This window comes from Silurus meridionalis, chromosome 19 (assembly GCF_014805685.1).
Source record: "Silurus meridionalis isolate SWU-2019-XX chromosome 19, ASM1480568v1, whole genome shotgun sequence".
In the NCBI taxonomy this organism is placed as follows: Eukaryota; Metazoa; Chordata; class Actinopteri; order Siluriformes; family Siluridae; genus Silurus; species Silurus meridionalis.
Genome location: NC_060902.1, coordinates 258,645 through 276,144, shown reverse-complemented (window position 1 = coordinate 276,144; position 17,500 = coordinate 258,645). Strand labels below are relative to the sequence as shown.

General features: G+C 44.2%; 2 protein-coding genes across 3 annotated transcripts in view; both read left to right on the top strand.

The window, feature by feature from the left end:
- mettl1 (methyltransferase 1, tRNA methylguanosine) overlaps nucleotides 1-9,431 on the top strand; it is a 9,659-nt gene extending 228 nt beyond the window's left edge. Inside the window, exons 1-6 of one of the 2 annotated variants that reach the window (XM_046874492.1) lie at nucleotides 1-13; nucleotides 273-412; nucleotides 3,228-3,412; nucleotides 5,438-5,551; nucleotides 8,191-8,292; nucleotides 8,994-9,431. The exon at nucleotides 1-13 is cut by the window's left edge and continues 225 nt beyond it. In XM_046874492.1, coding sequence (XP_046730448.1) covers nucleotides 1-13; nucleotides 273-412; nucleotides 3,228-3,412; nucleotides 5,438-5,551; nucleotides 8,191-8,292; nucleotides 8,994-9,110 — 671 coding nt within the window. In that variant the 3' untranslated portion in view covers nucleotides 9,111-9,431. The remainder of the gene's footprint in view (nucleotides 14-272; nucleotides 413-3,227; nucleotides 3,413-5,437; nucleotides 5,552-8,190; nucleotides 8,293-8,993) is intronic. The other variant, XM_046874494.1, reaches the window with a different exon arrangement.
- Nucleotides 9,432-16,291: 6,860 nt separating this feature from the next.
- Nucleotides 16,292-17,500, top strand: part of LOC124402328 (25-hydroxyvitamin D-1 alpha hydroxylase, mitochondrial) — a 5,380-nt gene continuing 4,171 nt past the window's right edge. The window contains 3 exon segments of the mRNA XM_046875285.1: nucleotides 16,292-16,782; nucleotides 16,963-17,153; nucleotides 17,284-17,480. Coding sequence (XP_046731241.1) covers nucleotides 16,612-16,782; nucleotides 16,963-17,153; nucleotides 17,284-17,480 — 559 coding nt within the window. The 5' untranslated portion in view covers nucleotides 16,292-16,611.

Here is a 17,500-nt window from a genome sequence, read left to right as displayed (position 1 = left end):
ACACGTTCGAGTAGTAAGTGTTTTATTAACACATTTCCTCCGGGTTCCGCTGCTATTTACTTCCGGGTTTAGAAAAAAACACGACACATGCAGTAAAGATGTTTGACTCTAATGCATGTTTCTAATTCATTATTATAAAGTGATTCTGTATGTACAGACTCTAAACTCAGCATCTCCTCCTCACATCACCTAACACTGGACATATACTTCACTGTGTGTGTGTGTGTGTGTGTGTGTGTGTGTGTGTGTGTGTGTGTGTGTGTGTGTCTCAGTCCTGTGTGTCCGGAGCAGATGGACTGGTCTCAGCTTTATCCGGAGTATTTCAGCTCAGACAGAGAGCAGATGGAGACTGAAGGACAGAACAGTCATGTGGAGTTTGCTGATATTGGGTGTGGATACGGAGGACTGCTGGGTAGATCTAACACACACACACACACACACACACACACACTCTATCAGTACTCTGTGTGTATACTGATGTACTATCACACATATCTGTGCCAAGCAGGATATCTTTCACTCCAGAGACGTGAGAACAGAGAAACTGTTAGAAACGAGTGACTGTTCACTCCTCTGACTCTCAGCTCCACTTTTCCCTCAACCTTCTGCTTACATGAGTTCTTACAAGGCTCCTCTAATGTCCTGTAGGTCTGTACACAGAGCAGTAGCAAGAGATCCAGGGTGAGAGAAGACCAAACCTGAGCTGAGAATCAGAGAATGTTCCAGAACTCTTCTCTTCTTTTTGGATTCTTCTAAAAGTCTTTAAATTCAGCGGGTTTTTTCACTTTCTCAATTATCCACGAGGTGGCGGTGTTCGTTTTCTTTTTATTTACCGTTATTATTTTTCTGGTCTTGATGAATGAGGAAAATCAGAGAGAGAGAAGGTTGGATGGTGTGGAGATGGTGAAACAGGATGTAGATAGGATTAGTAAGGAGGAAGTGAGAGCAGCGATTAGGAGGATGAAGAGTGGAAAGTCGGTTGGACCGGATGACATACCGGTAGAAGCATGGAGATGTTTAGGAGAGATGCAGTGGTGTTTTAACCAGAATGTTTAACAGGATTCTGGAAGGTGAGAAGATGCCTGAGGAATGGAGAAGGAGTGTGCTGGTACTGATCTTTAAGCATAAAGGAGATGTGCAGACCTGCAGTAACTACAGGGGAATAAAGTTGATCAGTCACACCATGAAGTTCTGGGAAAGAGTAGTGGAAGCCAGGCTGAGAGAAGAGGTGACCATCTGTGAGCAGCAGTATGGTTTCATGACGAGGAAGAGCACCACAGACGCATTATTTGCTTTGAGAATGTTGATGGAGAAGTATAGAGAAGGTCAGAAGGAGTTACATTGTGTGTTTGTGGATTTAGAGAAAGCGTACGACAGGATGGAGAGAGGAGTTGTGGTATTGTATGAGGAAGTCTGGTGTGTCAGAGAAGTATGTGAGGGTGGTGCAGGACATGTATGAGGACAGTGTGACAGCAGTGAAATGTGCAGGAGGAACCACAGACTGGTTTAAGCTGGTTTTTGCACGTCTTGCACAGCTAAGCTAAGATGATGGCACTGCACACTGCTGTCTGTACCTGCGTTTGAGTTTGTTTTTCTTCGTGTTGCTGCCTCTCGTGCTTCTTTTTCTTTTTAGTTATCCAGTAGACGAACGTCTGACCGGTGTACGGTTAACCCTAACCCTAACCCTGTTCAATATTCGCTCTACCATAAAGTATTTCCCATCGGCTCTCACACATACGCGTCCAGGGACCTTCGTGGTTAACACTGGTTACCTCCTGCGTCTCCGCCCAGTTGAACTAAGGAGGAGACGACATGGTCGGCGTGGAGAGCGAGCTGGAGTTTTGGCAGGATTAGAATGTTACGTGAGATCGTCCTCATCACTCTGCCCCTGAACACAGTCTCCAGGTGGACTGACACGGTGGGAGAAATTCATTCACCCTGATCCCTATACTGGAGTTATCGCTGGCTTCAGCCGCTGCCGTGTGACTCGGACACACTACTCTCGCACCGTGAGCCGCCGTGAGCCGGTGTAATGGGACACGCCCCCTGGACCTGGTGATCTCGTTAGGCTTCTCTCCCACTATCGGTGATTCCTGTTTCTCAGATCACTACCCAGTTCTGTTCGATGTCCTCTCTCATTCTTCACCCAGCGTCTCAACTCTACCTGCTCAATATGGCCGTATTCTTTCATCACAAACTCCAGGTGCTTTTTTATGGACTCTCTGGCTCTCGACACCTGCTAAGATTTATACCTGAATCCAGATGATTTGATCTCATCATTCCACTCTACATGCTCGAATATTCTGCACAGAACTGCACCTATCAAAACGAAAGACTGAGATCATCACAGGACCCACAAATAAACCACAATATTCCTACTCCAGGGAGAGACTGCAGGGAAGCAGAATGTAGATAGAGAAAGGACAAACTTCACATCTCTCATCTCTTCACATCTCACAAATGCTCCAAAACTCTCTGGTACAGAACCAGGAAGCCGTAAGAATGATTAACTATAACCGTCACCGCCCACAAGTGCTTTTTGATGTAATAAGTTCTGTAATTCACCCTGCCAGCAGTTCTCATCAGGGAGACAGGGCGTATCGGACTGAGATCTCCGCGGCTCCATTGTGCTCAGCTGTTTTTGAATATTTCAATCCTATTTCTCTCTCCACTCTTTCTGACATTTTCTCCCATAAGGCCAACATCATCTACACTGTGTGCACAATTATTAGGCAAGTGATTATTTTATCCATAATTTTTCAAGTCCAAGCAGAATAAACTTGAATTCTTATTGGCTTTAATGCATATCAGGTGATGTGTATTTGTGTAATGATGGAGGGTGTGGCCTAAGGAGATCAACACCCTCTATCAAAAAAGAGATGTAACTTTAAATTGTAAAAAGTCTTTCACGGGGATGCAGCACTCTTGATATATCTAAGATATTGGGGCGTGATCACATTTTTCTGGTCTAATGTAGGGTGTAAATTCAGCCACAAGGGGGCATCACATCATTCACTCGTCATTCTCTCCTCTCTCACTACTTCTGTTCTTCCTCCTGTGCTCATGAATCCTAGCACGTTTATTGTCACTATATAAATGTTTCAGAATTTTTATATCCCACTTTCTCTACTCTACTCACCATCATCAGTGCACAACCTCATGACTGTTACACTCTACACAGCAATCATCTGATGTATTATTGGTGTGTGTGTGTGTGTGTGTGTTAGTGGAGTTATCACCACTGTTCCCTGATCAGTTGATCCTGGGGCTGGAGATCCGGGTGAAAGTCTCAGATTACGTTCAGGACCGAATCCGATCTCTCCGAGCCTCAGAACCTGGAAAATACCAGAACATCGCCTGCCTGCGCAGCAATGCCATGAAGTACCTCCCCAACTTCTTCACCAAGGGTCAGGTGGGTCAGAAACACACACACACACACACACACACACACACACACACACACATACACACACACGTTGTTTTATATTTTAGATTGTCCAAAGTAGATTAGATCACACATTCATGACATTCTCTCATTTAGCCTCTTGAGCTCGTCTTCTGCAATGGGTTTTCAACATCTTGAGGACCTCACAGAGGTGTTGAGTTCTTGTTGGCTGCTTTTCCTTCACTCTCTGGTCCAACTAATCCCAAAACATCTAACCTGGATTGAGATGTGGTGATTGAAGTCAGGTGATCTGATGCAGCTCTCCATCACTCTTCTTCATGAACAAATACAGAACCTAGAGGTGTGTTTGAGGTCGTTGTCCTGCTGGAGAACAAATGATGCTCCCACTAAGTGTAAACCAGATGGATGGCTGCATGGTCCTGCAGAAGCTGTGGTCACCATACTGGTTAAGTTTGTCCTCGATTTAGACTAAATCACCAACAGTGTCACCAGCAAAACATCTCCACACCATCACACCTCCTCCTCTATGCTTCACAGTGGGAACCACACATTCAAGAACCATCTTTACATCTAACAAAGACATTGTGCTCAGAACCAAACATCTCGCAGTTAAATGTAAATCAGTGGTTTCTGAGGCTGGTAATTGTAATAAACTTATCCTGTGCAGCAGAGGTAGCTCTTACACTTCCTTTCCTAAGACGGTCCTCACTAGAACCTGTTTCCTCATAGCGTTTGATTGTTTTGGAGACAGCATTTGGGGCCACATTTAAAGTTGTTGATGTTTGGGATTGACAGAGCTTCATTTCTTGAAGTAATGATGGATCTTTTCTCTTTCTTTAACTGAGTGTTTCCTGCCATAATCTGGATTTGTACAGTAGATGAAGCAGCACGAATAGTGATATTGACTCTGTTCTCACACTTTCCTCTGCACAACACAACTGAAGCTCTGAAACACATTAAGCAGGTGAGAAATGTCCCAAATCAACTCTTAATAAAACACACCTGTGACCTGAAACCCATTCCAGGTGACACCTCGTGAATCTGATGAGAGAAAACGCCAGGAGTTTGTGAATCAGCATTAAAGCTACATGGAGCGACTTTACACAAACTGAAATCTTCTTCTTTCGGCTTCTCCCATTAGGGGGCTCCACAGCAGATCCTCCGTCTCCATCCCCCCCTGTCCTCTACATCTGTCTCTTTCACACCAACTACCTGCATGTCTTCCCTCACCACATCCATAAACCTCCTCCTTGATCTTCCTCTTTTCCTCCTTCCTGGTGTCTCCATCCTCAGCATTCTCCTACTGATATACCCCATGTCCCTCCTCTGCACATGTCCAAACCATCTCAATCTCACCTCCCTCACCTTGTCTCCAAAACGTCCTACATGCACTGTCCCTCTAATAAACTCATTTCTAATCCTGTCCATCGTCGTCACTCCTAATGAACATCTCAACATCTTCAGCTCTGCTACCTCCAGCTCCACCTCCTGTCTTTTACTCAATATCACTGTCTCTAATCCATACAACATCTCAGGTCTCACCACAGTCCTATAAACTTTCCCTTTCACTCTCACAGATACTCTTCTATCACAAATCACTCCTGCTATCACTCTTCTCCTCCCACTCCACCCTGCCTGCACTCTTTTCTTCACTTCTCTAACACACTCTCCATTACTCTGCACTGTTGACCCCAGGTACCTGAACTCCTCCACCTTCTCCACCTCTTCTCCCTGCAACCGCACCCCTCCACTGCCCTCCTCACACAATGTCCTTCATAAAAAACCCTCTCTATTTATCTGGGTTTGAGAGCAGCACTGATGACTGGGTTTTTACACAAACTGAAATATAAAAACATTCTGGATGATTTAATACGGTTTTTTTTTTTCTTACCACAGAATTCCAGACGTGTTCATTCATATACGTGTTTATTTTAATTATAATGTTGTTGTTTTTTTGCTTTGTGTGTGTGTGTGTGTGTGTGTGTGTGTGTGTGTGTGTGTGTGTGTGTGTGTGCGCGCGCATGTGTGCAGCTCAGTAAAATGTTCTTCCTGTTCCCGGATCCACATTTCAAAAAAACAAAGCACAAATGGAGGATCATTAGTCCAACTTTATTAGCGGAATACGCATACACACTCCGAGTCGGGGTAAGAAACACACACACACACACACACACAGACAGAGAGAAATAAAAATGAGGAGATCTTTAGTGGTTATTTGTTTTGTTTTTTCAATGGTGACACTTTTCAGTGACCTTCAGATGACCTTTAGCTCAGCTCTGATGGTTTGTGAAGGTCTCTGTGGTTCCGAGTCCCACATCTACAGGAAGCTTCTGTGAACACAAAGTTCCACTTAATCACTAAATCAGAGTAAAGACCAATGACACGGAGAACTCGCACTGTTTACTCAAATCTATTTCTGTCTCTCTCACACACATACAGTACAGACCAAAGTTTGGACACACCTTCTCATTCAAAGAGTTTTCTTTATTTTCATGACTATGAAAATTGTAGATTCACACTGAAGGCATCAAAACTATGAATGAACACATGTGGAATTATATATGGAATTATATACATAACAAAAAAGTGTGAAACAACTGAAAAATGTCATATTCTAGGTTCTTCAAAGTAGCCACCTTTTGCTTTGATTACTGCTTTGCACACTCTTGGCATTCTCTTGATGAGCTTCAAGAGGTAGTCACCTGAAATGGTCTTCCAACAGTCTTGAAGGAGTTCCCGAGATGCTTGGCACTTGTTGGCCCTTTGCCTTCACTCTGCGGTCCAGCTCACCCCTAAACCATCTCGATTGGGTTCAGGTCCGGTGACTGTGGAGGCCAGGTCATCTGGTGCAGAACCCCATCACTCTCCTTCTTGGTCAAATAGACCTTGATGCCTTCAGTGTGACTCTACAATTTTCATAGTCATGAAAATAAAGAAAACTCTTTGAATGAGAAGGTGTGTCCAAACTTTTGGTCTGTACTGTACATAGAAACACACACACACTAATATATATATATATATATAATATAGTAGCGAGTTGCTCGTGTAACGGGTGGAACACATGCACCAGGAGAGTGGATTTTGAATAGTTTATGTGGTGTATTCACAGTGTACAGGAGTGAGAAAAAGGGAGAAGTGAAGCCGGGGAAGAGGATTCATTTTTAGACACTCATATATATATATATATATATATATATATATATATATATATATATATATATACACATACACACACACACACACTCACCCACTCACATATATACACACACACACACACTCACCCACTCACATATATACACACACACACATACTCACCCACTCACATATATATACACACACACATACTCACCCACTCACATATATACACTCACACACTCACCCACTCACCCGCTCGCATTTAACAAAAACCAATTCACATCTCAGTAAATGAGATTATGGTGACATGTCAATCAGCTAATCAACTCCAAACACCTGCAAAGGTTCCTGAGGCTTCAGAATGGTCTCAGTTTGGTTCACTGGGTGACACAATTATGGGGAAGACTGCTGATCTGACGTTGTCCAGAAGACAATCATTGACCCCCTTCACCAGGAGGAGAGACAAACATTAATCACCAAAGACAGAAAACAGAAAGTTGAATGAAAGGAAAAAGTGTGGAAGAAAAAGGTTCACAACAACCGAAAGAACCGCAGCCTTGAGAGACACGTCAGCAAAATCCATTCGAGAATTTGGGTGAACTTCGCAAGGGGAATGGACTGAGGCCTGGGTCATGGCATGAAGAGCCATCACACAGACATGTGAAGGAATAGACCCCACAGACAACGACAGAGGCGTCTTAACTAGGCTTAAGAGAAGAAGAACTGGACTGGTGCCCAGTGGTCCAAAGTCCTTTTTTTTTTAGATGAGAGCAAGTTTTCTATTTTATTTGGAAACCAAGGACCCAGAGTCTGGAGGAGGGTGGAGCAGCTCATAGCCCACGTTGCTTGAAGTCCAGTGTTGTTTCCACAGTCTGTGATGATTTGGGGTACAATATCATCTGCTGGTGTTGGTCCACTGTGTTTTATCAAGTCCAAGGTCAGCGCAGCTGTTTACCAGGAAGTTTTAGAGCTCCTCATGCTTCCCTCTGCTGACCAGCTTTATGGATATGCTGGTTTCATTTTCCAGCAGGATTTGGCACCTGCCCACACTGCCAAAAGCACCAAAAGTTGGTTAAATGACCATGGTGTTGGTGTGCTTGAGTGGAGCAAACTCACCAGACCTGAACCCCATAGAGAATCTTTGGCATATTGTCAAGAGGAACATGAGAAACAAGAGACCAAAAATGCAGATGAGCTGAAGGCCACTGTCAAAGAAACCTGTGCTTCCACACCACCTCAGCAGTGCCACCGTCTGATCTCCTCCATGCCACCGTCTGATCTCCTCCATGCCACAGTCTGATCTCCTCCATGCCACAGTCTGATTGAGGCAGTAATTAAAGCAAAAGGAGCCTCGACCAAGTATTGATTACAGATACAGTAAATAAACAGGCTTTCCAGAAGACCAACAATTCACTCAAAATGTTTTTATTGGTCTTATGAAGTTTTCTCATTTGTTGAGATGTGAACAAACACGTGCACACATACACACACACACACACTCACATGCACATACACACACCTACACACACCTACACACACACTCACATGCACATACACACACCTACACACACACACACCTTCTCAGCTTCTCCTGCTTTTGTATGTCTGGTGTGTATCCTGTCTGAAGTCATCACTGCTCTGATTCACAGGGTTTAGTTTACACCATGACAGATGTAGAGGAAGTGCATGTGTGGATGGTGAAACACTTCACAGAACATCCACTGTTCAGCCGCGTGTCAGAGGAGGAGCTGGTACTGTTTTACACACACACACACACACACACACACACACACACACACACACTGTTTTTCTCACACATATACATACACTTACACACAAACAAGAGTAGGGAAGGAGGGAGCGACAGACGAGGGGCAGTGGGGAAGGAGGGAGCGACAGACAAGGGGCAGTGGGGAAGGAGGGAGAGACAGACGAGGGGCAGTGGGGAAGGAGGGAGAGACAGACGAGGGGCAGTGGGGGAGGAGGGAGCGACAGACGAGGGGCAGTGGGGAAGGAGGGAGAGACAGACGAGGGGCAGTGGGGAAGGAGGGCGACAGGCGAGGGGCAGTGGGGAAGGAGGAGCGACAGGCGAGGGGCAGTGGGGAAGGAGGGCGACAGGCGAGGGGCAGTGGGGAAGGAGGAGCGACAGGCGAGGGGCAGTGGGGAAGGAGGAGCAGTGGGGAAGGAGGAGCAGTGGGGAAGGAGGAGCGACAGACGAGGGGCAGTGGGGAAGGAGGGAGGCGACAGGCGAGGGGCAGTGGGGAAGGAGGGAGAGACAGGCGAGGGGCAGTGGGGGAGGAGGGAGGGGCAGACGAGGGGCAGTGGGGGAGGAGGGAGGGGCAGACGAGGGGCAGTGGGGAAGGAGGGAGCGACAGACGAGGGGCAGTAGGACAGACAAACATTAAGTGGTCAGTGGCAGTACTTTTTGACCTTTAATCTTTTGTTCCTACAGAAAGATGATGTCATTGTTGGCCGTTTGGGAACATGTACAGAAGAAGGGAAGAAGGTGCAGAGAAACGGAGGGAAGAACTTCCTCGCTGTGTTCTGCAGAGTCAAGGATCCAAGCTAAAATACATTCCTCCAACTCCAGACTGATCACATGACCATCAAAGCCCTTGATCCAAGTCCTCTAAAATTCAGGACTGATAAGATCTACTTTTATTCGTCTCTTATATTTCTGATCACATGACCCTTAAAGCTACCACGATCACGTTTCTGCACGTTTTCACACGTCCTGTTCTTCAGAGACAGAGCTGGTTCATGTTTCACACGTGTGTACACTCTGAGATCACATGTTTTATGAATAATAAACGTTTAATTATTTTAGTTTATTTTAGTTTTTTATTGTTTGATTAATGATCAGAACAATAAAGTAGAAAGTATTTTTTCATGCTGTTTGTTTCCTTAATGTTTTACTGAAACCTGCTTTAAATCACAGGCTCAGAAGTTATATCTCCTCACTGCTCCTTAAATCTCTGTACTGCTCCTTAAATCTCCTCATTGCTCCACACCGGACCTTATAAATCTTTACATGTCCTCATAACATCTTAAAGCTCCTCATATCTCCTCTGGTTCAGTCTTTTTTCTCTTCATTTGCCTGCAGTCTCTTTCTCTTGCAGAGTTCACATTAATTTATCTGATAATCTGTGTGTGTGTGTTTACCTTTGCTCTTTCACCTACAAACCTGAAGCTTATGTTCCTGAATTCAGTTTGTTCTGTGAAACCATCAGCACTCGACCTGCAGCCTGAGAGCAGAAGATCTGATCCACACGTTTCAGAGAAAAGATTTCAAACATCTTTATAATTGACTTCAGTTTTATTTGTTAGAGTTTAAACACTGAACATTTTCCCAAAGCAGCTACAGATAGATAGATAGATAGATAGATAGATAGATAGATAGATAGATAGATAGATAGATAGAGAGAGAGAGATAGATAGATAGATAGATAGATAGAGAGAGAGAGATAGATAGATAGATAGATAGATAGATAGATAGATAGATAGATAGATAGATAGATAGATAGATAGAACTTTATTGTCATTGCATTGTACAGGTACAGCAATGAAATGCAGTTTGGCATCAACCAGAAGTGCAAAATGTAGCAATAGTGAAGATAACTATGTAGTATATTTACAGCAAGTGATTTATATGTAAAGTGAATAAATATAAAGGCAGTAACAGTGCAGAGACGTGTGGACATCATTAAGAAGTACAGAAATGGTTCTAGGGCGATGGCATTGAAGAGGAAATGTGCAGAAGTGAAAGGTTACAAGATTATGGCATTTAAGAAGTTAGCAAGCTGAATAACCAGTCTACTATATATATATTTATACACACACACACGTTATATACACACATATACATGAAAGTGAAATGTTGGGCAGAATGTACAGTGGAGATATAAAGATACATATAGATAAAAATAGTGCAGATTTAATGAGGAGTAAAAATATATAGTATGTAATATGTACATGTACAGTACAGAGTTTATATACAGTGTTTAGTTTTGTAGTGATCTTGCGGTGTAGTGTGTGGTGTGGTGCAGTGCGGTGTGTAGTGTGGTGCGGTGCGGTGTGGTGTAGTGTAGTGCGGTGTGGTGTAGTGTGGTGCAGTGCGGTGTGTGGTGTAGTGTGGTGTGGTGCTGTGTGGTGTGTGTGTGGTGTGGTGTAGTATGGTGCAGTGTGGTGTGGTGCGGGGTGTGGTGCGGTGTGGTGTAGTGTAGTGTAGTGTGGTGTGGTGTAGTGTGTGGTGTGGTGCGGTGCGGTGCAGTGTGGTGTGGTGCAGTGTGTAGTGTGGTGTGGTGTAGTGTGGTGTGGTGTGGTGTGGTCTGAGGCGGCAAAAGTACACACATCCTTTACTTAAGTAGAAGTACAGATCCTCATGTTATAAAATACTCGGGTAAAAGTTAAAGTAGTGATTATACCTTTTTACTTAAGTAAAAGTAAAGAAGTCTTGGCTCAGACATGTACTTAAGTAAAAAGTAGTTATTACTTCTACCTGTTTTAGCTGTTAACTGGACCTCACATCATATTAATATTTGACAGACAGACAGACAGACAGACAGACAGACAGACAGACAGACAGACAGACAGACAGACAGATAGATAGATAGATAGATAGATAGATAGATAGATAGATAGATAAAACTTTGTCATTGCATTGTACAGGTACACAGCAACAAAATGCAGTTTGGCATCAACCAGAAGTGCAAAAAGTAGCATTCGTGCAGATAAACATCATATTTACAGCATGTGATATGTATGTAAGCATATGTACAGTGATTAAATATAAAGGCTATAACAGTGCAGAGACGTGTAGACATCATTAAGAGTCTTTGCTATGTTTCCACACGGACAGTTAATGAGGTGATACCGGAGAAAGTGCACCTCTTCAAGTCAGGAAGCTTTTTTATATATATATATATATATATATATATATACTATAAATCTAAATAATCTAAAAAAAAATCCAGAAATCACAATATATGATTTTTAAACTATTTATTTGTATGATACAGCTGCAAATAAGTATTTAAACACCTGTCTATCAGCTAGAATTCTGACCCTCAAAGACCTGTTAGTCTGCCTTTAAAATGTCCACCTCCACTACATTTATTATTCTAAATTAGATGCACCTGTTTGAGGTCGTTAGCTGCATAAAGACACCTGTCCACCCCATACAATCAGTAAGAATCCAACTACTAACATGGCCAAGACCAAAGAGCTGTCCAAAGACACTAGAGACAAAATTGTACACTTCCACAAGGCTGGAAAGGGCTACGGGAAATTGCCAAGCAGCTTGGTGAAAAAAGGTCCACTGTTGGAGCAATCATTAGAAAATGGAAGAAGCTAAACATGACTGTCAATCTCCCTCGGACTGGGGCTCCATGCAAGATCTCACCTCGTGGGGTCTCATTGATCCTAAGGAAGGTGAGAAATCAGCCCAGAACTACACGGGAGGAGCTGGTCAATGACCTGAAAAGAGCTGGGACCACCGTTTCCAAGGTTACTGTTGGTAAGACACTAAGACGTCATGGTTTGAAATCATGCATGGCACGGAAGGTTCCCCTGCTTAAGTTTGCCAATGACCATTTGGATGATCCAGAGGAGTCATGGGAGAAAGCCATGTGGTCAGATGAGACCAAAATAGAACTTTTGGGTCATAATTCCACTAAACGTGTTTGGAGGAAGAAGAATGATGAGTACCATCCCAAGAACACCATCCCTACTGTGAAGCATGGGGGTGGTAGCATCATGCTTTAGGGGTGTTTTTCTGCACATGGGACAGGGCGACTGCACTGTATTAAGGAGAGGATGACCGGGGCCATGTATTGCGAGATTTTGGGGAACAACCTCCTTCCCTAAGTTAGAGCATTGAAGATGGGTCGAGGCTGGGTCTTCCAGCATGACAATGACCCGAAGCACACAGCCAGGATAACCAAGGAGTGGCTCTGTAAGAAGCATATCAAGGTTCTGGCATGGCCTAGCCAGTCTCCAGACCTTAACCCAATAGAGAATCTTTGGAGGGAGCTCAAACTCCGTGTTTCTCAGCGACAGGCCAGAAACCTGACTGATCTAGAGAAGATCTGTGTGGAGGAGTGGGCCAAAATCCCTCCTGCAGTGTGTGCAAACCTGGTGAAAAACTACAGGAAACGTTTGACCTCTGTAATTGCAAACAAAGGCTCCTGTACCAAATATTAATACTGACTTTCTCAGGTGTTCAAATACTTATTTGCAGCTGCATCATACAAATAAATAGTTAAAAAATAATACATTGTGATTTCTGGATTTTTTTTTTAGATTATGTCTCTCACAGTGGACATGCACCTACGATGACAATTTCAGACCCCTCCATGATTTCTCAGTGGGAGAACTTGCAAAATTGCAGGGTGTTCAAATACTTATTTTCCTCACTGTATATATATATATATATATATATATATATATATATATATATATATATATATATAAAATCATAGACATTTTAAAGATTTGAATGGTGTTTTGTTTTTATCTGTATGATCAATAAAGACAGTAATTTAAGTTTGTGTCGCCATTATGAGGGAAAAACCCACAAAACCCCACCCAGAGGGTAAATTGTGTAAAACATGGCGGATTTGGTGTTTGATTTAAAACTTGGCACAGAAATAAAACAAAAGTTTACTGATTATTTATTTATTTTATATCTATGTAAAGAAGGGACGTCGTGTATGTTTTGCTGGAGGTTTTCCACATATAGAAAACAAGCAGAGAAAAGATGATGATCAGGAATGTGTTTGTTCTCAGTCATGTTCTCATCACTGACTCCCTCTGTCTCATCCACATTAACCCCAAACTTCTTACTGCCTCCTGCCTGCAGATTCTTATCTCCATAAACTAGTCTACATCTGTGCTGAGTGAGAGTCAGGACTTTATACACCAGCGGATTAAAAAGACGCAGTAACAGGAAATCAGTTGTTCAGCTGAAATCGGCGCACAGTGAAAAAAAATATATATTTCACCAAATCAATGAATTAAAACTAAAGTAACGAGCCGGTTTTGAAAATGTAAGAAGTAAAAAGTACAGATATTTGTGTAAAAATGTAATGAGTAAAAGTAAAAAGTCTGAAAAATAAATAGTGGAGTAAAAAACTGATACCAGAAAAATCTACTGAAGTACAGTAACGAAGTATTTGTACTCCGTTACTTCCCACCTCTGGGTGTGGTGTAGTGTGGTGTAGTGTAGTGTGGTGTAGTGTAGTGTAGTGTAGTGTAGTGTGGTGTAGTGTGTGGTGGTGGTGTAGTGGTGTAGTGTGGTGTGGTGTAGTGTGGTGTGGTGTAGTGTGTGTAGTGTAGTGGTGGTGTAGTGTGGTGGTGTGGTGTAGTGTGGTGTGGTGGTGTAGTGTGGTGTGGTGTGGTGTGCAGTGTGGTGTGGTGTAGTGGTGTGGTGTAGTGTAGTGTGGTGGTGTGGTGTGGTGTGGTGTAGTGTGGTGTGGTGTGGTGTGGTGTGTGCAGTGTGGTGTAGTGTGGTGTGGTGGTGTAGTGTGTGGTGTAGTGTGGTGTGGTGGTGTGGTGTAGTGTGGTGTGGTAGTGTGGTGTGGTGTGGTGTAGTGTGGTGTAGTGTGGTGTAGTGTGGTGTGAGTGTAGTGTGGTGTAGTGTAGTGCAGTGTGGTGTAGTGTGTGGTGTGGTGTGGTGTGTGGTGTGGTGTAGTGTGGTGTGGTGTAGTGTAGTGTGTGGTGTAGTGTAGTGTGGTGTAGTGTGTGTGGTGTGGTGCGGTGTAGTGTGGTGTGGTGTAGTGTGGTGGTGTGTGTAGTGTAGTGGTGGTGTGGTGTAGTGTGGTGTGTGGTGTGGTGTAGTGTGGTGTGTGGTGTGGTGTGGTGTGTGTGTAGTGTGTGTGTGGTGTGTAGTGTGTGGTGTGGTGTAGTGTGGTGTAGTGGTGTAGTGTAGTGTAGTGTAGTGTAGTGTAGTGTGTGGTGTAGTGTGTGGTGTAGTGTGGTGTGTGGTGTGGTGAGTGTAGTGTGGTGTGGTGCAGTGTAGTGTGTGTAGTGTAGTGTGGTGGTGTGGTGTAGTGTAATGTGGTGTGGTGCGTGTAGTGTGGTGGTGTGTGGTGTGGTGTAGTGTAGTGTGTAGTGTGTGGTGTGTGTGTGTGTGGTGTGTGTAGTGGTGTAGTGTAGTGTGTGGTGTGTGGTGTAGTGGTGGTGTAGTGTGGTGTAGTGTAGTGTGTAGTGTGGTGTAGTGTGTGTGGTGTGGTGTAGTGTGGTGTAGTGGTGTAGTGTGGTGTGTGGTGTGGTGTAGTGTGGTGGTGTGTGTGGTGTGGTGTAGTGTGTGTGTAGTGTGGTGTGGTGTAGTGGTGTGGTGTGGTGTAGTGGTGGTGGTGTGGTGTAGTGTGGTGTGGTGTGTGTGTGGTGTAGTGTGGTGTAGTGTGGTGTGGTGTGGTGTGGTGTGGTGGTAGTGTGGTGTAGTGTGGTGGTGTGGTGTAGTGTGTGGTGTAGTGTGGTGTGTGGTGTGGTGTAGTGGTGTAGTGTGGTGGTGGTGTGGTGTGGTGTGGTGTAGTGTGGTGTGGTGGTGTGGTGTAGTGTGGTGTAGTGTGGTGTGGTGTGGTGTGGTGGTGTGGTGTGGTGTGGTGTGGTGGTGGTGTGGTGGTGTGGTGTGGTGTGGTGTGGTGTGATGTGGTGAGGTGCGGTGTGGTGTTCAGTAGTGTGAAAAAAACGCTGTTTAAAGCCTTTTTTAAAAAGCAACTGTAAACAGTTTATAAAGTGAGAATGTAGAAGTTTAGCGTCTATAAATTTGTTCCTTATATGTTTATCAGTAATCAGTGATCCAGTGGTGACTGGTGAAGGAAAAACTCCCTGAGACTTAATGATGAGGAAACCTTGAGAGGAACCAGACTCTAAAGAGAACCTCATCCTCATCACCAAATGTCCATCATTACAGTTCCATCATTGTTGAGGTTAGAAAGTGTTTAGAGATGTTTATATGCAGAACTGTTCATACAAACTGAAACCCTGAGCACATTGTAGCAGACTTCTTGATTTTGATAGTGATGAAGATGGTGATGAAGATGAAATATGATTCCATGTTCCTGTACTGATAAGTTTTGTGTATGAATATGGAGTTAAAGTCACGTGACGTGAGCAGGAGTGTACGTGCTGAAAGCTCACGCCACATCCCTCATCGCTCCACGTCCTGCCTTCCTGCACTTCTCTGAAATCTAAAGGAGGTCGAGGAGTCTGGTTGGGACCCACACACACACACACACACACACACACACACACACACACACACACACACGCACATTTCTGCTCCTGAGTTCTGAGTACTGATTATATTTCCACACTGAACACACACACTGCTCGGGATGAGCTCCAGCTTTATCTCCAAGCTTCAGGCAGATCACACACAGCTTTATAAATGTGTAACATGACCGCAGATTGTTGTGTCTGCTTGTTTTGTGTGTGTGTGTGTGTGTGTGTGTGTGTGTGTGTGTGTGTGTGTGTGTGTGTGTAAAATTATGCTGATCAGCATTTTCAGATGACTCTTTAACCTGAACAGACACATTCCTGGAGTCTGCACTTTACACACATATCCAACCTTAACACCTAAATGCTGATAACACACACACACACACACACACACACACACACACACACACACACACACACACAGCATATTGATTAATAGGTTAATTTTATACAAAATCCAAAGATCCAGGTGTGTGCGTGTGTGCGTGCGTGTAAGTGTGTGTGTGTGTGTGTGTGTGTGTGTGTGGGTGTGTGTATATTAATTCAGAAGTTCAGGTAATTTGGCAGTTTAGTAGTTTGGGTGTTAATTCATGTTTCTTTCTAATTTGAATTTTTTAGTATTGAGTTCAGTAGAAATCCCACATCGTGCTCAGAATTCAGGGGTTTGTCAGAGTCCTGTGTTCTGATTGGCCACACCCTTAGGACAGCCACGCCCCTTTCTGTCAGTGATTGGTGGTTGTGTGTGTCTGTGTGTGTTATAAATACAGAGTAGGAGTGTGTGGGGATACACTCATTCCTTCAGAGGCAGAGTGTGTGTGTAAGTGTGTGTGTATGTAGTGTGTTTGAAGATGCTGCAGCAGGTGATGCGCGTGTCATGGAGGGGTGTGTCCTCAATGATTAAGTGGGCGGAGCCTGTGACAGGGGTGAGAACTTTGGATCAGATGCCTGGACCATCAGCCATAAGGTTCATCTGGGATCTGCTAGCAAACCGTGGACTATCCAGATTGCATGAAATGCAGGTACACACACACACACACACACACACACACACACACACACACCTGTACATTAAGTGTTGTGTTCTAATTTAAGATCTATACAGCTGTGTATTACTAAAGTGTGCACTACAATGTGTGTGCGCCGGTGTGTGTGTGTGTGTGTGTGTGTGTGTGTGTGTGTGTGTGTGTGTGTGATCACAGCTGGATGGTCGGCGGCGGTTCGGTTCAATGTGGAAGGCGAGTTTTGGTCCGGTTCTGACGGTTCATGTTGCAGAACCAGAGATGATCGAGCAAGTGCTCAGACAGGAAGGAAACACACCAATGAGATCTGACATTTCCTCCTGGAAGGACTACAGGAGACACAGAGGACATGGATACGGCCTTCTGACCTCGTACGTAAACACACACACACACACACACACACACACACACACACACACACACACACTTGCTCATGCATGCACACACTCACCACTAAAACTATAAATGCTCATTTTGATGGTTGATTGTGTGCGTGCTCAGTGAGGGGGAGGAGTGGCAGAAAGTTCGCAGTCTTCTCGCTAAACACATGCTGCGTCCCAAATCAGTGGAAGCGTACGACAGCACACTGAACTCGGTAGTGAGCGACCTGATCACCAAACTCACACTGCACAAACAACAACATCCTCACGGAGTCATCAGAGACATCGCTGCTGAGTTCTACCGCTTCGGCCTGGAGGGTACGTATACACACACACAC